The sequence below is a fragment of the Lissotriton helveticus genome, chromosome 1_1 (genome assembly GCF_964261635.1).
Source record: "Lissotriton helveticus chromosome 1_1, aLisHel1.1, whole genome shotgun sequence".
Classification (NCBI taxonomy): domain Eukaryota; kingdom Metazoa; phylum Chordata; class Amphibia; order Caudata; family Salamandridae; genus Lissotriton; species Lissotriton helveticus.
In genome coordinates this window covers 2139282212-2139303973 of record NC_136057.1, presented here as the reverse complement: position 1 = coordinate 2139303973, position 21762 = coordinate 2139282212, and the positions used below count along the sequence as shown (strand labels likewise).

The following is a 21762-nucleotide window of genomic DNA, read 5'->3' as shown; positions in this document are numbered from 1 at the left end:
TATTTGTATTCAAGTACATTTTATGAAACCGTTATCAGATTTGTCATCACAGTCCTCTTTTGTTTTTATTAGTTAATGAATGTGTTTATTGGTATGAAAGGTTTTCCACCTAAATACTTTAAAAATATCAAAAGAAGCAAATAGAAGTCTGCCAATTAATTTCTTTCCATAATAAAAAAGACTTCCTAAGGTAAAGATCAGCAACATTCCTGTACATAATTCATGTAAGATTAGAGACCACTTTCGTGCATAAAAGATTAACTTCTTGAGCTGCCTATATACCAGCTATTATCAAAAAGATTTTCAATATCTAATATGAGGACAGATTAATGGAAAGCTAGTAAATAACATGGGTGACTTTTCTGAACATAGTCTGTAGAACTGGAAAGATTCTGAAATTGGAATTTCAATCCGAGTTTCTCAATACTCTCAAATGTCAATGAATTGATATAATCGTGAGACTGCACTATTGCACTATAAAACTGGAAATTGTCATTGTTCCCAAGTATCTCCTTACCTTCATGAATCCAACCCAGTGTGACTCTTCAATCCTGATCTCAAGTGGGTATGAACAAGGAGCAGTTCGTTCCAGATTACCACATTGTTGAATTTCTGTAACCTTTAAGGAAAAGGTTTAACTGCTTTTTTTTTTCTTTTGTGATTTTCAATTTTGACAAATAACTATGTATAATAACAATTACTTGAAAGAACTAGTTAGACTACATTTCTGCTCAAACACAGAGAGAAGTGAATATTTCTATCCTAATTCTTACAGTTACTTTAAAAATGTCTAAATTAAGAATGACCATAATAGTTATGTAAATATGTAATAGAGGTCTTAAAATTCTGCTATAGCATGCTCCCTTCTGTGCTGGTCGATATAGTTCCTGAATACCTATAATGAACCTTTGTCACAATTGCATGTAGAATAAGTAGCATCAAATATCTGTCATAGTAGATGTTCGATATACTTTTGCAGTGATTTATTTTGAAGCATTATGTCAGAGAGATAGAATAGCTGGAGATTAAGTCAAGCTTTAAGCATATACAAAAGAGAGCATAATAAATATGCTCAATCCTATGAGTCCACTTGTTGACATTTGTTGCCAAGCTTGATACATTTTCTTTGTGATTATAAACTCTGATAAAACCAATGTCCACTCTATTAGTTTTTTATGTGCTGGGCATATTAAATAGATCTCATTAACAGTGAACTCCAGTGGGGGTAGAGGTCTCCTTGCAAAAGAAGTGTCCTTTGCGCAGGTTCGCTCTCAGAATCGAATCTGAGTTGTCATGGCCTCTCTCCCAGTAAACTCAACCCACCATCTGGATTTAATATTTTGTGGTGAGCTAAATTGAGGTGATAGCCACTGATCTGCACCACTCAGTGCACTTGAAATGTCCACTAGACTCAAGAGATCATTTTGTTTACAAGAAAAAAAATTAGCTGTTTGCGACTGCCATAAAGGGACAGTTGATCACAGCGGCACCAGAAAGAGACAGTTGATTACAGCGGGATGGCATACCATGCCCTTATTGCAAGTGTAATTTTTTTCTATTAGGTACACTGTTTTTGTGCCTCCATTTTATGATTTATTTTTTTTATTTTTATTTTTTATAAACCTTTATTAGTACAGAAAGGATATACAAAGCAGGGCCTACAACCGATCCGGCCGGCCACGATACGATAAGCAGTCAAAGAGTCCAAATGAAAAGTCACAGAATCAGACGTAAAGAGGTGCGTTCAATACAATCGTAAAAAGGGGGGGGAGGTAAAAGGATCTAGACGGCCAGCAATCAGGAGCAAAATAAGGTTAATTTTATATTATAGCAATAAGGTGTATGACAGGCTCAGCGACAACAAAGAAGTATCCGGATTCCCAAAACAGATCATTAGCAACAAAAGGAGAAAGGGGAGCAATGCAGAAGTGTCAGCACTGTAGACATCGGTATAAAAACAGATGTGGTGAACACAAATCAATATGCAAATAGTAACAACTTTGCATTCCCACCACCCAGTAGCACATTGGATACAGAACAGGGGGGCCGGAATAGCGACAGCAACAAAACTAGCCAGTCATACTAACCTTGGGAGAGAAGGAAAAGGGGAGGAGGGGAGAGGGGAGAGGAAAGGGAAGGAAAACACAGACTAAAAGAGAATAATGCCGCGCTGAAACAGGCGCCCCGTAGCGAGGAACATATAAAAGAACAGGAATAGCAGCAGCGAAGAGGGCATGGGAGTCGCAATGGAAAGCAGCAGAACTATAAAAGAAGAGCAGCGATGTTACAGACCCCACCCTAATCATACCACGGAAGGCAAGGACAGACGCGGCACTCTCATAAAGATACACAAAAGGGCCATAGAACTGAGAAAAATAAAACATCAAAGAAGACCCAACCCACCCATCCCACCCGGCACCCCTGCAGAAGGCTACGGCCTACCCTCCAAACAGTGCGCCTGTCGCCCTAAACCAGAACCCGAAATGTAGTAGAGACAAGAGAGAAAAGGAAGAAAAAGACAAAAAGAAGGTATGAAAACAAGGTAGTAAATAGGAGGGAGGAGCATGAGGGCAGAATTAAATACGGTCGGCCACAGCCCTCCGCCCAACCATACAATCATAATACGTGTGCACCAGAACGACACGAACTCGAGCGCCACAGAACTTACAGAGGGGTCTCCCATAGCACTATGGATATGAGCCACGTCGTCACGAATCCGTATACCAATAATCCAACGGGAGCCATGCATCTTACCCCAGTCCCTTCTTCACCGCAATTACCACCCACCAAATAACAGTGTGAAGTGAGCAACACGATGCGAGGCAAGCACACAAATGAAAAAATTACAAGAAATACGCAGGTCAGAGAGGTCAATCAATAAGCAAGTGAACAAAAGGTCAAATAGGCAGTTCAAATGTCTCAATAACAGCAACAGGGGCAGTAAAGGACAAGAGTTCAGTTCCGCAGATCGAAAAGGCGGGGGTATGTTAGCAAAATAGAAACAAGACCTCATCAAGGCAGAAACAAGCATCAGTCCGCCATTTTTCTCAGGCACCCGGGGACGATCGGGCCTCCGCACGACATCCAAGTCCCCAATTTCCAGACATCGAAGAGCAGGAGGTTCCAAAGCCGTCGGCCTGTAAATCCGTCGATGGACAGTAGCAGCATCCTTCGGAGCCACCGAGGGGGGCGAGGCAATGGCATCTCCAAGGCAAGAGGGGACCATGAAGAAGCGTCCACCCAAGATGGCGGCGGATCGCAACGAGTCTCCAGGAGCACCGGGGGCCAAGGTCGCGTGCAAAGATCGCAAAGCATCAAGAACGTCGCCAATCGTAGGCTCACGCCCACATGACCCTGCTCCCGTGCAATCCAGCAACCGGAGACCGCCATCAAGAGGAAATCCACATCTCAGGTCCCCGGCAGCCATTTTGTAGAATCAGCCCCCTCACTTCTCTCCGCCACTCCCGGAGCAGTCCACAAATGTAGGACTTTACAGATGTCCGGGGGGTCCCAGTAACGGCCGCTTCGGTGCAGAAAGGAGAGCCGCCCGAGGCGGAGGGTCACCTATACGAGAGCTGGCGCTCCTCAAAGGTAGAGCGCGAGGGTCCAGGGTCGATGGACGGAGCAGCGGCGGGGAGACCCCTTCACACGGTCAGTCCACGGAGCATCGCGCCCCGCACCAGCCTCATGGCCGCCAAGGTAGGCCCGGTTCAGGGTCACCGGGAAGTTCTCACAGTGGCTCTCTCCAGTGGTGCAGTCTCTCGGCCGGGGCCGACGGTTACCGCAACGCCGGGCCGGATCCAATAGGCGATGCCCCGGTCCCAGCTCTACGAAGGCCCCGGTCCCCTCGGGGGGCACAGCTCCGGAACCACTGCAAGCCGGAGCCTCCAGGTCAAACGGTGAGTGAGAGCGAAATGTTGCGTTTCTATTTCTCCGAAAATATGTCGTCTCTGGGCAGGATATGCAGCAGGATATGTGAGTCAGGACGTAGGGCTGACGGAGCCGAGCTATAAGGCGACCATTTCGCTCGCGAGCTTGGCTCCTCCCTCCCTCCATTTTATGATTGACTGTTCACAAGTAGCAAGAATTTCCTAACTTAGTTTACCTTATTAATTTCTTATATATACGTTTTTATTCCAGTGTCTGGAGCTTGTAGTAGACATGGTTATTTTTAGCTTCATTAACTTAAAATATTTTGTCTGATGTCTTTTTATGTTTGCAGAATCATATTTCTGGTAAACGTGTAATGTGTACCTGAAAATGTTAACTTTTTTTTCTGTTGAAGACAAGTACTTTTATTGATTTGGTTTACATTTGCTTCTTGGATTGTGATTTAGATTTTAGTTTATGAACTTGAATACATTAACAATGTCATCCAATATTAAGTAATGTTTGATCACCCAGTAATGGAGATTTTGTTATATTGATTAACATTAAACATTAAATGAGATGTAGCGTTTTGGAAAGCCTGACTTCTAATGTGCTCTTTTTTCCAGTGCTGCTGAAACTCGGTGACAAGAAAGCGTATTCAGTCGGTCTTTCTCTTTCTACTCTTGTGAATCAACTTTCCAGTCTGCCAGTGCCCTACACCAAAGACCAAATGAAAGAGGACAAGCATGGCCTCTGTCTTTGCAGTAACGTCTTGGTGAAATTTGCTAAGCCTTTTGTTGATGAAGTTCTGAACCAAGCTAAAGTGTCCACTGGATGTGGCAGTGAGGAACTGAAGACAGAGTTGCGAAAATTGTGAGTCTACCGACTTCTGTTAAAATCACTTAGCATGGCGATTCACATGCCATTATTTTCCATTTTTGTTGAGCGGGGCAAAAGAACCACCTATTTGAATATGATTGTTTTTGGGAGAAATATTACGGTTCATCAATTAGAATTTGAAATAGCTAAGTATATGCATTTTTCTTGTGATATAAAATTGACCTGCTGGATGTTGCACATTCATTCATTGCAAGCCCATTGCCACTTTAGGCACTCTGGAGGGTGTACATTGGCTATAGTGGAAAATTCTCACTTTGTTTTGATGATTTATTTTCCTTTTTGATGGGAAAGAAGAGTTTTTGTTTTTAAACTTCTGTTTATTGTTTTCAATTAAACAAAGAACATCCGGAGCATCAATACCGACAGTATAGGGTACATTATTGGCTTTCTTGCACTTTTGGCTCATACATCATCAGTCCTACTTATGTTACATATCCAAATACATCAAGCTGTCAGTGGATTATCGCGCATTAAACGGAAATGCATTGGTAGAGCATACAACATTTGCAATTATAAAACAAAAAAACACATTGCTACAGTTCCTATTATTTCCATTAGTTGTACAGTTGCTGATACAATTCATATTGGGTAACATATTACTTGGAACCCTATTGGCATCTCTTTTATGTCAAGAGAAATATCTCAACACCCATTGTGCGTGCTTCTACTGGATGTTGCACATTCATTCATTGCAAGCCCATTGCCACTTTAGGCACTCTGGAGGGTGTTTTATATTCGTGTAGACAACATTGGCTATAATGGAAAATTCTCACTTTGTTTTCATGATTTATTTTCCTTTTTTGTTGGGAAAGAAGAGTTGTTTTTTTTAAAAAACTTCTGTTTATGGTTTTCAATTAAACAAACATCCGAAGCATCAATACCGACAGTACACAGTACATTATTGGCTTTCTTGCACTTTTGGCTCATACATCATTAGTCTTACTTATGTTACATATCCAAATACATCACGCTGTCAGTGGATTATCGCGCATCAAACGGAAATGCATTGGTAGAGCATACAACATTTGCAATTATAAAACAAAAAAACACATTGCTACAGTTCCTATTATTTCCATTAGTTGTACAGTTGCTGATACAATTCATATTGGGTAACATATTACTTGGAACCCTATTGGCATCTGTTTTATGTCAAGAGAAATATCTCAACACCTGTCGCGCGTGCTTCTTCTCTGCTAATGTGTGCCTCTCACTGTATCGGGTGCTGATGTCTCCTGTGGGTGGGCCAGTAGGTAGCATGTCAAGGGGGCCCAGATATCTCTGGGCCTATAGGCGCAAGGTAACATCTCGGCGCATGTGGTGAGCCTTTCCTGGCATGTCACCAAGTCGGTAATCCAGTCCTTGAATTTGGGTGCACGCCCTGTGCCCCATCGACAGGCCACTCTTCTTTTAGCCATCAGTAGTGCAAGGCCGACATATTTGTGGTGTATTGCCTGCAATGGTTTGACATAGCTGAGTAAGGCCATCAATGGTGAGGGCTCTATGCGTTTATTTGTCATTAGTGTTAGAGCGTCAAAGACTTGCGTCCAATATTCGCTCACACCCGGGCATTCCCAAGCCAAGTGCAGAAAATCTGCTCCAGGAGCTTGGCACCTGTCACATCTGTCCCGAGTCTCTCAAGTGGTACCTATGCATCTTGGCTGGTGTGTATTATACAAAAAACACAACAGAGCAGACCAGGTCTAGAATGGTGTGTGGCTATACCTGTGACTGTGAAACAGTTGGATGCTGGTGTGTGCATATGCTATTGAAAATAGAAACACAAACGAACGCTAGAACAAGTCCCATCAGCCCACCATTATGGTGGAGTTAACATCATGTGGGAATTGCTGATCATTCCATATCACATCCGACTATATAGTGCCGGTGCGGAAATGGATGTCAGTAGTCTAGCCATGTTTTCCATCATAGAATGTTGTTAATATAGTGCAGTGCTCAAGTGATAGTGATAAATAAAATTGACTACGCAGACTCAGAGAAACGTTCAAACAGACATCTATGTGTCAAGGGTTAAAATCACGCCGAGTAGTAAGACTACCCTCTGGCGCTGTGCAGGACGGTCGACATGTTTCAGCCTAAGGGGCATTGCCCCGGCTTTCTTCAGGACCATAGACGTAGAATAGCTACTGCAACTGCAAGTGATGTGTTAGGTGAAAAATAACATTAAATGTACTAAGAAAAAGTTACATATCTACCAGGAGCTTTGACGCTTGGATGCCCACTGGAAGGAAAGAAGAGTGTCTTCTTCCTAGAAAGCAAGAATGTTTTACAGCAACAATAGATTACACACATACATCCGCATGAGTACACAGAGACCGCATAGACATCCACACTTGCATGAATAATTTGCATTCTGCAATATACAAAAAGCATAATAGCTTGATCACCCAGAGGCATTTCCTCACAGTGATACTCACCCAGCTTTGTGTGGGTGAAGACCTCACCTCACCCGGCGACCGCTCGGGAGTATGAGGCCCCGCTCTACAGTGTAGAAAAAGGACACAGTAAGCACACAACTTTACAGTGCCCAATCCAATTGCTCTACACAATAACCCAACAAACGTGTGATAGAACCCCAACTATCCAACCATGAACTGACCCACATTAGGACTCCCCTAGGACATAAAGAAAACACACAAGTTGCGGTATTTCCCATGTCCAAGGACACATTATAGATACTTAAATGTACCTCTAGACAGCTTCTTTTTAACTCCTGAAAACCTACTTCAAACCATAATGTATTGGCATTGGTGGGAGGTCCTGATAGGTGTCACAGGGATAGCTATATAGGCCACCCATAGACAGAAGGCTCCTTGGGTGCCCAGGAATATGAAACGACAGAGTCCCTCCTTAGAAACAGAGTCTGATAGAATTATGGGGCCATCTAAGTTCCTCAGCGCGAATTAACTGATCTTAATCCCAAGCAGGAATTAACTGGATAAGAGAAAGGCCAACAGGCGACTCACCTGCCCGTCTGTGCCCCAGATTTTGGACCAAGCGGAAGTGGAGGTGTTTGTAAAACCGCCCTACACCCTTAGGTAGCCGCCGGTAATTGGATAATAAAGCATACTGGGCGTTTGAAATTGAAAAAATTGCGGATGGAGGCGCGGAGGAAGACGCCGCTCCTTCGCGCATGCGCAGTACCCAGGAACCGCCAAGAAATGGCATGCTGTTTCAATACATATCGCCGCTTTTTATGAAAAGGGGGAGAAAGACATTTGGAGAGCTTCCATACCGATCGCTCAAACGGATACACGGAAACCTGAATCCCGTGAGAGTCATGCGCAATAATGGAGCACGCATAACGGGTGTGGTGTTCATCTCGGTCTAGTGTCCACCCTGGTTTCAAGCGCATGACCAATCCGGAGACACTGTTCCTATGGCATGCGCCCGACGAAAAACACTAGATCGGACTCGACAGAGGTGTGTGCTTGGGATATCTTTTTGATGGAGTTTTTTCATGCTCTGTCGAGTCCGATCTAGTGTTTTTCGGAGCCTTCTGTCTATGGGTGGCCTATATAGCTATCCCTGTGACACCTATCAGGACCTCCCACCAATGCCAATACATTATGGTTTAAAGTAGGTTTTCAGGAGTTAAAAAGAAGCTGTCTAGAGGTACATTTAAGTATCTATAAGGTGTCCTTGGACATGGGAAATACCGCAACTTGTGTGTTTTCTTTATGTCCTAGGGGAGACCTAATGTGGGTCAGTTCATGGTTGGATAGTTGGGGTTCTATCACACGTTTGTTGGGTTATTGTGTAGAACAATTGGATTGGGCACTGTAAAGTTGTGTGCTTAGTGTGTCCTTTTTCTACACTGTAGAGCGGGGCCTCATACTCCCGAGCGGTCGCCGGGTGAGGTGAGGTCTTCACCCACACAAAGCTGGGTGAGTATCACTGTGAGGAAATGCCTCTGGGTGATCAAGCTATTATGCTTTTTGTATATTGCAGAATGCAAATTATTCATGCAAGTGTGGATGTCTGTGTGGTCTCTGTGTACTCATGCGGATGTATGTGTGTAATCTATTGTTGCTGTAAAACATTCTTGCTTTCTCGGAAGAAGACACTCTTCTTTCCTTCCAGTGGGCATCCAAGCGTCAAAGCTCCTGGTAGATATGTAACTTTTTCTTAGTACATTTAATGTTATTTTTCACCTAACACATCACTTGCAGTTGCAGTAGCTATTCTATGTCTATGGTCCTGAAGAAAGCCGGGGCAATGCCCCTTAGGCTGAAACATGTCGACCGTCCTGTACAGCGCCAGAGGGTAGTCTTACTACTCGGCGTGTTTTTAACCCTTGACACATAGATGTCTGTTTGAACGTTTCTCTGAGTCTGCGTAGTCAATTTTATTTATCACTATCACTTGAGCACTGCACTATATTAACAACATTCTATGATGGAAAACATGGCTAGACTACTGACATCCATTTCCGCACCGGCACTATATGGTCGGATGTGATATGGAATGATCAGCAATTCCCACATGACGTTAACTCCACCATAATGGTGGGCTGATGGGACTTGTTCTAGCGTTCGTTTGTGTTTCTATTTTCAATAGCATATGCACACACCAGCATCCAACTGTTTCACAGTCACAGGTATAGCCACACACCATTCTAGACCTGGTCTGCTCTGTTGTGTTTTTTGTATCTTGACAGTAGGGGAGCGAGCAGACAGGTCGTTAAATATTCCCCTTGACCCTCCACACACATGTCTGTTTTTTAAGTAAATGGTGTGTATTATAGTCTGTGCAGGTACGTATAATGTATCATACGAAGCATGCTGCTGGCCGACATACTCTGTCTGCAAGCAACAGTATTCCCACTGGTCATCTGCTAGGGTGAAGCCCAATTCCTCACCCTATCGTGAGCGGGATATCGGAGCTGGCAGTTCCCTCTGCGTGTGTACTGTCCGATGTATCCGGGAGACAAGGCGCTTAGCTGTCGCATTTTTAAGCATCGGTTGTAGTGGGGCTAGTTCCTGTGGCTCCTCTGAGAAGTTTGGGGTAAGAGATCGGATCCCCTGTCTAAGCCGGATGTACAGGAAAACGTCTTGTGGGGTTTGTTGCATACCCTGCAACATATGTTCAGCAGGTCGGAACCGCCCGTTGTGGTATATGTCCCCCCATGTACGAATTTTTGTGCGTTCCCTGAACTTGTGAAATAGCGCTTCCTGGAGAAGAGGCATGCTCAGGTGATACGTCAAGGGTAAGGATGGAGCATATAGCATGGGGACATTTAATATGCGCCCTATGCGCTGCCATGCTGTTATCTTGCACGTAATGGTGGTCGGCAACTTATCCCTAGGATTAATAGTGTCATAAATCACTCCATCTATTGGAATGGGGTGCGCGAGCCAATGCTCCTCCGCAACCTGCGACATGTACCTCAGCTGTTCCACCCAGAACCATGCATAATGAGCTTGTGCGCCAGTGTAGTAGAGCTCGCAATTTGGTATACTGAAACCGCCCTGTGAGTATGGTCTAATAAGCATGTTCTATTGCAATCTCGTCTGTTTGCCCCCACATACAAGGCGCATCAACTCCGACCTGAGTGTCTCAAAGAAGCACCTCCCAGGGTAGTATGGAACGTTTAGATATGGATAAAGCAACTGAGGAAGGACAATCAATCAATCAATCAAAGCATTTGTATAGCGCGCTACTCACCCGGAGGGTCTCAAGGCGCTTGGGGAGGGGGGGATCCGCTACTGCTCGAACAGCCAGGTCTTGAGCTGCTTCCTGAAGGTGAGGTGGTCCTGAATCAGGCGGAGGTGGGTCGGGAGGGAGTTCCAGGTCTTGGCGGCGAGGTAGGAGAAGGACCTTCCCCCTGTGGTAGCTCTTCGGATGCAGGGGACGGCGGCGAGGGCGTGACCGGTCGATCGAAGCAGGCGGTTGGGAACGTAGAAGTTGAGGCGGCTGTTGAGGTATCCTGGGTTGTGAAGGGCTTTGTGTGCGTGGGTGAGGAGACGGAAGGTGATTCTCTTGTTGACCGGGAGCCAGTGCAGGTCTCTCAGGTGTCCGGAGATGTGGTTGCGACGGGGGATGTCCAGGATGAGTCGTGCTGAGGCGTTCTGGATCCGCTGGAGTCTCTTCTGGAGTTTGGCGGTGGTTCCGGCATAGAGGGAGCTGCCGTAGTCCAGTCGGCTGGTGACGAGGGCCTGGGTGACCGTCTTCCTGGTCTCGGTGGGGATCCACCAGAAGATCTTGCGTAGCATGCGTAGGATGTTGAAGCACGATGAGGAGACGGCGTTGACTTGTCTGGTCATGGAGAGGGAGGAGTCCAGGATGAAGCCCAGGTTGCGTGCGTGGTCTGTTGGTTTGGGGGCGCTGCCTAGGGCGGGGGGCCACCAGGAGTCGTCCCAGTCGGAGGGTGAGGGTCCCAGGATGAGGACTTCCGTCTTGTCCGATTTCAGTTTCAGGCGGCTGTTCTTCATCCATTCGGCTACCTCTTTCATCCCTTCGTGTAGGTTGGCTCTGGCGGTGGCGGGGTCGTTGGTGAGGGAGAGGATCAGCTGGGTGTCGTCGGCGTAGGAGATGATGTTGAGATTGTGCTGGCGTGCGAAGGCTGCGAGGGGACTCATGTAGACGTTGAAGAGGGTTGGGCTGAGTGAGGAGCCTTGAGGAACGCCGCAGATGACTTCGGTGGCTTCTGATCTGAACGGGGGGAGGTGGACTCTCTGTGTCCTTCCGGCGAGGAAGGAGATGGTCCACTCCAGTGCCTTCTCCTGGATTCCGACGTTGCTGAGGCGCTGTACTAGGGTACGGTGGCAGACAGTGTCGAAGGCCGCGGAGAGGTCTAGGAGGATGAGGGCCGCTATTTCTCCGTTGTCGAGCAGAGCTCGGATGTCGTCGGTGGCTGCGATTAGGGTGGTCTCGGTGCTGTGGTTGGCACGGAAGCCAGACTGCGAGAGGTCGAGGGATCCGTTTGTCTCGAGGAAGGCGGCCAGCTGCTTGTTGACGGTCTTCTCGATGACTTTAGCGGGGAACGGGAGCAGAGAGATGGGTCGGTAGTTCTTGAGGTCAGTGGGGTCGGCTGATGGCTTCTTTAGTAGGGCGCTGAGTTCGGCAAGCTTCCAGTTCTCCGGGAAGCTGGCGGTGTCAAAGGAGGTGTTGATGATGTCCCGCAGGTGGGGTGCGATGACAGCATCAGCCTTGTTGAAGACGTGGTGAGGGTGGGGGTCGGTCGGAGATCCGGAGTGGATGGAGTTCATCGTGCGGATGGTGTCTTCGGTGCTGATCGGGGTCCAGGCGCGGAGGGTGGTGGTGGGGGGCGGTGGTTCGGTCGTGGCGTGCGTCGGTAGAGTGCTGAAGCTGTTGTGTATGTCCGCGATCTTGTTGTGGAAGTAGGAGGCGAGGGAGTTGCAGAGGTCTTGCGACGGGGTGATGTCGTTGTTTCCGGCGTTGGGGTTGGAGAGCTCTTTAACGATGTTGAAGAGTTCCTTGCTGTTGTGTGCGTTGTAATCCAGTCGTTCCTTGAATGAAGTTTTCTTGGTGGTGTGGATCAGTTGGTGGTGTTTTCGGGTGGCGAGCTTGAGGGCGGTCATGTTGTCCGGTGTTGGGTCTCTGCGCCAGGTTTTCTCAAGGGTTCTGCAGTTCATCTTAGAGTTCTTGAGTTCGTCGGTGAACCATGGGGCTTTCTTGCTACCGGGTCTGCTAGGCGCGGTCCTCAGGGGGGCGAGGTCGTCTGCGCAGTCGCTGATCCACTTCGTGAGGTTGGTGGCCGCTTGGCTGGGGTTCGTAGCGCTGGTGGGTGGGTTCTTGCTCAGGGAAGTTGCGAGCTGGTCGGCTGTGATCTTGTTCCAGCTTCTGCGTGCAACCTGTTGCTGTTGGTGGTGGATCGTGGTCCTTTTGAAGCTGAAGTGGACGCAGCTGTGGTCCGTCCAGTGGAGTCCGGTGGCGTGCTGAAGGCGATGTCCTTGCTGGAGGAGAAGACGGGGTCGAGTGTGTGTCCGGCGTAGTGGGTGGGGGTGGTCACCAGTTGCTTGAGTCCGAGGTTAGCGAGGTTGTCCAGCAGGGTGGTGGTGTTGCGGTCGTTGTTGTTCTCCAGGTGGAAGTTGAGGTCCCCGAGGAGGATGTAGTCCGCGGAGGGGAGGGCATGTGGGCTAACGAAGTCGGCGATGTCTTCGCTGAATTGTGTGCGTGGTCCCGGGGGTCGGTAGATGAGCGTGCCTCTGAGGGTGGTCTTGTGGTTAATGTGGATCTGGAAGTGCAGGTGCTCGGCGGGTGCGAGGGTGTCGTCGGTGTTGGTCGTGATGCGGATGGAGTTCCTGTGGATGATGGCGATGCCTCCTCCGGTCTGGTTGACGCGGTCCCTCCGTATGATCTTGTAGCCGTCCGGGATGGCGATGGCGATGTCGGGCGCTGAGGAGGCGTTCATCCAGGTTTCCGTGAGGAAGGCGACGTCTGGGGTTGTGGTGTCGATCAGGTTCCAGAGCTCGACGGCGTGTCTGTGGACTGAGCGGGTGTTGAGCAGGATGCATTTCAGGTGGCTGCTGCTGTTGCTCGTCGAGGTCTCGAGCACTGCTGGGGTGGTGCAGGTCCGGATGCAGGTGAACTTGCAGGAGTTGCAGCAGAAGGGTCCGTGGGTGCGTTTCGGGGCGGCTCGGTAGCATCCCGGGAGTCTGCCGGCGTTGAGTGCGATGAGTTCGGTGGCGCCGTAGGACAGTCGGGTCGTCTTCCGTCGGTGGGGGCCAGGATTCCGGGCCCTGGGCGCGGACGGGCGCAGACGGGCTTACCTTTGGCGCGCCTTCGGCGCACAATCGGCGCTCCCGCTGCGCGTGCGCACGGTCGCCATTTATGGCGAAGTGCAGGGAGGGAGGGGCAGCTGGGAGGCGGGAGCGGGGAGGAAGGGGGCGTGTCTACACTCCCGGCGGCGGGAAGCGGCAGCGGGGAGCGGGGCGGGTGGGTGCAGGGGACAGCAGCACAGGGGGGGGATACTAGCACAGGAACAAAGTAAACAGCACAGGATACAGTAACAATGAAAGGCACAGAGATACAGTAAAAAAACGAGCAATGGCACAAATGCGCCAAAACAATGAGCGGGGGCGTGGCCAGAGGGCGGGAAGGCTCAGCGAGGCTGAGAGAGCGGCAGGCGGGGGCACACGTGGCAGCTGGTGGCCGTGCGGCGCGGGGGTGTCCTACAAGTAGGACCACCATTTTAATTAAGGACACTCGACCCGCCATGGCCAGAGGCAGAGCAATCAAGCGGGTAACACAATCCGTTGTGCGGGTCATGGCAGTGCCATAGTTCAAACGCATGAGTTCTTCCCTGTCCCTGGTGACATGTATCCCCAAGTAACGCAGCTCTTCGTCACACCACTCTAAGGAGTAATCCAATGGAAAGCGAACTGTTGATGCCGTCAACGGAAAAATACAAGACTTCCCCTAATTGTTTTGGATCCCTGATAGTTTCCCAAAGACTATAAACTCCTGGAGGATCGGATTCAAGTTTTCCTGCGGGTTCTGAATATATAGGGTGATATAGTCTGCGTAGAGGGATATGAGTAATTGCCGCATATTACACCTCAAAGCTTTATCATTGTGGTGCTGCCGCACGGCTCTACTGCAATGGCAAAAAGCAGGGGGGGAAAAGGGCACCCCTAGTGATTGAGAATGCTTGGGATGTGTGACCATTAATGAGCACCTTGGCCACAGGCAAGTGATATAATAGTCTAATCCATGAAAGAAAGAGGGGTGGGAACCACATACGCAGCATTACCCCAAATATGTAATCCCACTCGATTGAATCAAAAGCCTTGGTGGCATCTAAAAAGACAGCAGCCAGGGGCAGGTCGGGCGAAACAATATTAAGGACAGCAAAGAGTGTCCTCAAGTTGTGGGATGTGGCTCTTCCGGGCACAAAGCCCGACTGATCAGGAAGGATCACATTTTCCATCAACAGGCTCAAGCGGGGGGCAACTAGTTTGGCCAGTATTTTGGCATCACAATTAAGCAGAGAGAAAGGCCTATAGGAGTCACACTGCTGGGGCGATTTCCCTGGTTTCAATAGTGAAATTATAAGAGCCTCCCTCATGGTTGCAGGGAGGCAACCCACCTCCAGCGATTCTTCATACAATTCACGTAAAATAGGAGCCATGAGGTCAATATACGTTTTGTAGAACTCTATAGGGATGCCGTCCATTCCTGTGTCCTGCCCTGATTGCATGCTCATAATGGCATCCCTGACCTCATCCAGCTCAAATGGAGCACACAAGAATTTACGTTGCACATCGCTTAGCCATCCTAGCTCAACATCTCCGAGATAACCCTCTAGGTCTAAATCATCCCTCCTAATTGTGCTATAAAGGTGATTATAATGGTGTGTAAATGCACTAAGGATGTTGGCTGTGTCCCGATAGACCACCCCCTGCAAATCCTCTATTTCCAATACATAGTGTAGCGAGGTTTCCTGACCGTAAGTGCCAGTGCACTACCTGGTCTCTCCCCATCTCCGTAGCATCGGGCCACCCACTATCTACTCCGAAACCTCGTTTCCCTCTTTGCTGTGTCCATATACTCTGTGAGCTTTTCCCTAAACTTCGCTTGCTTAGAGCCGTTCGGCTTCAAAGCCAATTCCGCTTCCATCGATTTAAGCTCTACCTCCAGTTTACGTAACAAATTAGTTATGTCTTTAAGCACCCCGGACCCTTTTGATTTGCAGAACCCGCGAAGTGTCACCTTGAATGCCTCCCAAATCATTTCTACGCTGTCCACCGACCCTTTATTTCGTGCAAAAATGTCCTGCACTTCCTCCCGCAGCTCTTCTTTAAAAATCGTATCCAGCAAAATGGAGGCGTGTAGTCGCCAGATGCTACGCGGTACGCCAAAGTACGAAGAGGACAGCGTGAGCTTTACCGGGGCATGGTCCAAATACGTTCTGGCCAGGTGTTGCACTCGCGTTGCAGGGCCTAGCCCGTGGCACACCAAACAATAGTCCAGTCTCACCCAGGAAGCGGCTTGTGCAGTGTAATGCGTTCCTTCCTGTGCGGGTGGGTGAGTCTCCAGGCATCGGTCAGGTGATAAGTGGTAATGGTGTCATAGAGGGTTGTGCGTGCCTTGGTGTAGTGATGAGGGGCAAGGTACGATCTGTCCAGGCCGGGCTTAAGCGTAACATTTAAATCACCACCCCAAAAAATTTGATTGGAGCCTACATCAAATATCTTGGCTCACAGTGTGGTGTAGAAGTGAGGGTCATCCACATTAGGCCCATAGCAACAGGCCAGAGTGACAGAGGTCAATCACAGCCGTCCCCATGCCAAACAGTAACGACCCTGCGAGTCCCAAGTGTCCCCCGCTAGGGGGAAGGGTACCTGCTTCCTAATAAGTATCGCTGTACCCCTTGAATAAGAGGAAAAGATTCTATGTGCCGCCCATTTGCTCGCAAAGTTACTGGGCTTTTGGGGAGTGAAGTTGTTTCCCGTAGCATAGCTATGTGTGTCCTGTGTCTATCCAAGTATGATAGAATTTGTTGTTTCTTCCTCGCATCTCCCAATCCCCTACGTTCCACGTGACAACATTCAATTGCTCCGCATCTACATCAACCATACTCCTGGACATCTGCTATTACCTCGCATGGTATCCCAAAAATGCAGTCCAACTCATGCACTGTGTTACAGCGTAATACTTCAGTTCTCTCGGGATGTTCAACTATTAACCCGCCCTTTCCTCTCCCTGAACTATCGAGGATGGCGGCCTGATGTAAAATTAGCATACATAGAGCAAAACAATTCCCTCTCTCCCCCACCCCCACCCACTGAAGCAGCTCCAACTTGCCAGTACTGTACTCCCTCCCGCCCCATCCCAACCCCAACTCAAACAAGAAAAGTACTTCAGTCCCTGCAAGCAGTGTGTAGTGGACAATCCCGGGGGCATACCATCTGGGGGCCATGTCTAGGCAGCAACACAGATACCTCTCGCCCAAAGAGCCAGTCGCAGGTGGAACAGCCGGGCCCTAGGGGGCAGAGGGTGCCCAGTGTGCAGTAAAGATAGCTCAAATTGGATCATGATTCAATCGAAATATGTGTCCCCTGTGTTAGGACCTGTTATTAAGTGATTATTGTGTCTCAAGTCCCTATTATAGTGTCCATAATTAGCAAGTATTCTCTCATTTCAAGTCGTCTTCTGCTCCTGTTGACAAAGATTGCTGCGAAGCCGTTGTACCACCCTCAGAGCGATTTGTTCTTCTCACATGCTTGAGAAAGTCTTCCACCTGCTGTGGCTTGGTGAAAAAACGTTGCTTGCTCTGGTGCGTAACTTTAAGGCGTGCCGGATATAATAGCGCATAGTCAATTTGTGCCTTTCGCAGTTTATTCTTGACGTCCATAAACTTGTGCCTTTCTTCCTGCACCATGGGTGTAAAGTCCGGATAGATGGAGAATGTGTTCCCGTCAAATGACCGGGTCTGTTTACTTCTTGTAGCACGTAGGGCCACGTCGCGGTCTCTGTAAAGTCTCGCTATTATGGGACGTGGAGTATTGCCGGCCGCGGCCCAAGGAACCTGTGAGATCGTTCGACAGTGAATTGACTGGAGAAGGATTCCGCTCCGACAGTGGTCAACAACATTTTCTCAACATATTCCTCCATCCGTCCCGTGTTGGCTGATTCAGGTATTCCTAAAATGCGTATATTATTGCGCCTGCTGCGCGCTTCTAAATCTTCGTTCTTCGCGGCAATAATCTTCAGGAGGTTATCCATGCGGGCAAGTTGCGTGGTGTGTCTGGGATTCGTGTCCTCCGATTCTGAGATGCGTTGTTCCGTTTCTTTTAAACGATCATCATGCCCTTCTAGCTTGTGTGCTATGGCGTCCATACGGGACGACATTCTATCCACCTTGTCCACAATGGTGGCAAAGCCTTGTCGGACCTCTTGCAGGATACTCTGCACGTCAAAAGCCTGCATAGCGCCCCCCACCTCCACCCCGAGCCTCATTTCTTCCGCCAAGTTCCTGGTCATCCTGCGGGGTTTTAGAACCCCGTTTCGCAGCTTCAAAGTTCAGCTTCGGCTGTAGGGTATCCGGCTTGCCCATGATGCCACAAGGGTGAAGCTCGGGTGTGCGTTCCCTCCGCGTGTTCTCTTCCCGCCCTCCAGCGGTGTGACCGCCACTGCACTGTCAGCAAATCACCACTAATAAAGCACCAGCTTAACGCAATTCAGAGTCACACAGCCGGGAAGTCATTGGCGCTCCGGTCAGCCCGTCATAAATCAGTCTTCACTACCCAGAGGTCAGCACCGGGGCAATGGTCACAAGAGAGCAATGTCCCAAATTTACAGGGTCAGGCCACCACGCCAGCGTGCAGCAAACCCAGCCGCCTCACCACCGCAGTGCAGCCGTGTATCAGGAGACATAAACAAGGCCAGTTCCAGCAGGCATGCAGGTTTGTCACAGGGGAGGCTTATGGATCTGTCCTAAGAAGATTGCCGTTGCAAGAGCTTGTAGGCTCCTGTCTTCCCAGGACTATGTCACAGCACTCGGCAAGTGCGATAATGCTGCCACCCCTCCTCCCCAGCATCTCGCTCAGCAGCATAGTGGCCCGAGGCTCCCAATCACGGCCTGGTGCAACTCCACGGAGCACATCAGCATATAGTCAGTCAGGGGGACAAAGTTGCGCCTACAGCATTACGCATGTCTTCCCCGTACCTCAGCGTAGGTCCGCAGGCAGCCGCCGGGCCGGGCGCCGCAGGACAGGGTGCCGCAGGACAGGGTGCCGCAGGACAGGGTCTCAAGTACAGCGGATGCCCACGCCAGCAACACCCGACGCTCCCGAAACAGCAAGATGACTCGGCCCGGCCACGGCACTGCACGTCCAAATCAGGACACCGCAGCGCCTCTCCGATTGCAGAATCTTCCACTGGCACAGCGGCGGGTCCGTACTCCACTCCGCCGTGAGACCCAGCTCGCTCGCCAGCGGGAAAGCGCCCCCCCCTCACCTTTGCCTCCCCCGATTGTGCAGGCAGCACCGTTCTTCCACGGCCCCCGGCGAACAGAGGCTTCCGTCACCAGCCACTATATGTTGTGATCCTCGTGTGGGGTCTCGGGTGAAATCTCCGCCTCCTCAGTTCAAACCGCACAACATGGCCCATATACCGCGTGTGCAGCCGCGGCCTCCAGTAGTCGCCGGGCCGAATAAGGCCAACGTTTAGCTCCGCCCTCTCCTCCGGACGAGTTTCTGTCACGCCAGAATGGGAGCAGGGGCGACTAAAATCTCCTGAATCTTGCTTCAAGTCGGCAGCTAGCCCAAGTCCTGCAGTCAAGAGCCTCACACACCGTCTACGATTCCAATTGGCAGGATAATTGTGAGGATAAGTTCACCGGGCTGCAGGAGCCTCACGCTAGTGTGGCCATCTTGCTTGTGCACCACCTAGAAGAGTTGTTTGTCATGTTGTGCATCCTGGTACACATCCTGTTCTTAAATAAATATTTTTGTGGTTGGTGTATAGGCGAAAAGTAGATTTGAATGGAGACAAGAGTGCTGAAAGTTATTTTCAGTGATGGTTGTTTTTTCAAGTTTATCTAGACTCTTAAAATTTGTGGCTTGTGAAGCTTTCATGTGTGTGTTCCCAAGGAGGCTGATGGTGCTTGGGTCCGGGTCCAACTCCAAGCCCTCATTTGTGCTTTTTCTTTCTTTCAAAAAAAGCACAGTTAACAGTATCATGTATGGAAGTGTGTGTGCGTGTCTGTAAGCAAAGTGTTTTTAGAGGGTGGAGGCAGCAGACTGTGGTCAAGAGCGAAAAAGTCACTGACTTATTAATCAACCCATCCAGCATGTGAAACAAAATCACCACCGACATCAGAACCCACCTACCCTAATTCAATTCAATCATTAATTAAAGACACACCTCTTTAAAGTGCAAGACCAAATTAATTCATTTGCAAAAAACACAGTTGATGGACAGAATGTAGAACAATGTCATACATTCACCCCAGTACAAAGATCTGGGCCTAAATCCATCGTTTTTTTGCCCTCCACACCACCCTGGGTTAGACACTGGCTATATGCAAATCAGCTCTGACCCTGTGCCTCATGGGAACAGTCCAGTCCGAACTACCAAGCCATGTCTTTCCCAGACCGGAATCAAGCATCCAAAGACCGGTTTCTGGCTATCAGCCTTCATCAGCCTGGATAGCTTGACTCCAGTGGTGTGGAGAGCCTGGGACTCACGTCTGAGCATACCCAGCAGTTGACATTGTTCTGCATTCTGTCCATCAATTGTTGTTTTTGCATTTGTCACCCCGAGTGGGATGGGTATGCTCAGACGTGAGTCCCATGCTCTCCACGCCACTGGAATCAAGCTATCCAGGCTGATGAAGGCTGATAGCCAGAAACCGGTCCTTGGATGCTTGATTCCGGTCCAGGAAAGACATGGCTTGGCAGTTCGGGCTGGACTGTTCCCATGAGGCACAGGGTCAAGGCTGATTTGCATATAGCCATGTCTGACCTGGGTTGGCGTGGAGTGCAAAAAAACGATGGATTTAGGCCCAGATCTCTGTACTGGGGTGAATGTATGACATTGTTCTGCATTCTGTCCATCAATTGTTGTTTTCACATTAATTCATTGGCATCTCTTACTATCTGCCTCATTAACAATCCTGAATTGTATAGTAGGGTCTCACATCGACTCTAGAGCTCATTCTAATCCTACCATATGCATCTATACTGTCTTCAACAAATTAAAAAGAGGAGAGAAGGAGCCCAAGTAGTGACATACAGCCTTTCTGATTGGATACACAACCATACAGATGAAGGGCAAATATCCTTACAAATAATGTAGTTTGAACCTGATGGTCAAGTACATCATGTGAACATTTATAGTAATTATCTGTAATCAGATCTTTAATTAAAGAGAACCCCAACATTCCTAAACATTGAGGCTGCTCGGAGCTAGGCACAGTTGTTTGATAGAACAACGCATTCCTCAACAATGCTTGCCTAAACCACGCAGTCTCACCCATGGCCTTTACCCTGCATGCCTTTACAACGAATTTCGTTGTACCGGCATGATTGGTAAAGGCAAGGCATGACAAATATCACCCCCCCGCCCTGAGCCCTAAAAACGCCCCATAGCCCTGCAATGCACCCCACTCCAGCCCTAAAAACGACCTGACCCTCCCCACCCTAAACCCTGGCCCCCAGCACCAAAAGCTTCCCACGCTCCCGCCCTGAGCCCTAAAACAGCACCCTGCCAAAAAAACTACCCCGACCCCTGGCCCCCACCCTGAGCCCTAAAACGGCCCCAGGCCAAAAAACTATCTTGTCCTCAGCCCCCTGCCCTAAGCTCCAAAAACGACCCGAACCACATTCCCCCCACGCTGATCCCTAAAGCAGTTCTCACTCCAAAAAAACTACCCTGTCCCCCATCTTAAGTGTAAAACGGCACCCAGCCCCTTGAGTCTTAAAACAGCCCCTAAGTCAAACAAGCATTGGAAATGCAATAGGTCTCGCATTAGGAAAGTTTGAGCTATTGGTCTTATAAATGATTTTTTTTATTTATGTGTTGTTTTTTAAAATAGCTAAAATAATAGCTTTGTCATTTACAATGCCAATAGTTATAACTTTCGCAAATGTGACACATATAGCATTTGTAATGCAACATGTTTTGTATTTACGTGACTTAGATGTATTGATATTACAAATAACAATGGCTTTTAATTTTTTTAAATAATTAATACTTAAATAATTTATTTAATTTGTAATGTCAATAGCTTTAAGTTTTGTAAATAACTTTTGTGAAGATTATGTTCAGTGTTTTTTATTGTTTAGAAAATCCAAGAAATTAACATCTTTTTGTGATTTGTAATAAAGCTTGTAAGCTTGAAAGCTTGAAAGGTGAGAGGGTGAGAGAGGGTATGGGGTGCGAGGGTGTGAGGGGGGGTGTGAAGGTGAGAGGGGGTGCGAGTGTGTGAGGGGGTGTGTGAGGGGTGTGTGAGGGTGAGAGAGGGTGAGAGGGGGTGTAAGGGTGAGAGGGGATGTAAGGGTG

At 48.6% G+C, this 21762-nt stretch overlaps 1 protein-coding gene across 1 annotated transcript in view; it reads left to right on the top strand.

Annotated features, from left to right (window-relative positions):
• The window catches only part of GLMN (glomulin, FKBP associated protein), a 394839-nt gene that overhangs the window by 113396 nt on the left and 259681 nt on the right, over positions 1-21762 (top strand). The window contains exon 8 of the mRNA XM_078646323.1: positions 4497-4743. Within this exon, the coding sequence (XP_078502449.1) occupies positions 4497-4743 (247 nt within the window). The remainder of the gene's footprint in view (positions 1-4496; positions 4744-21762) is intronic.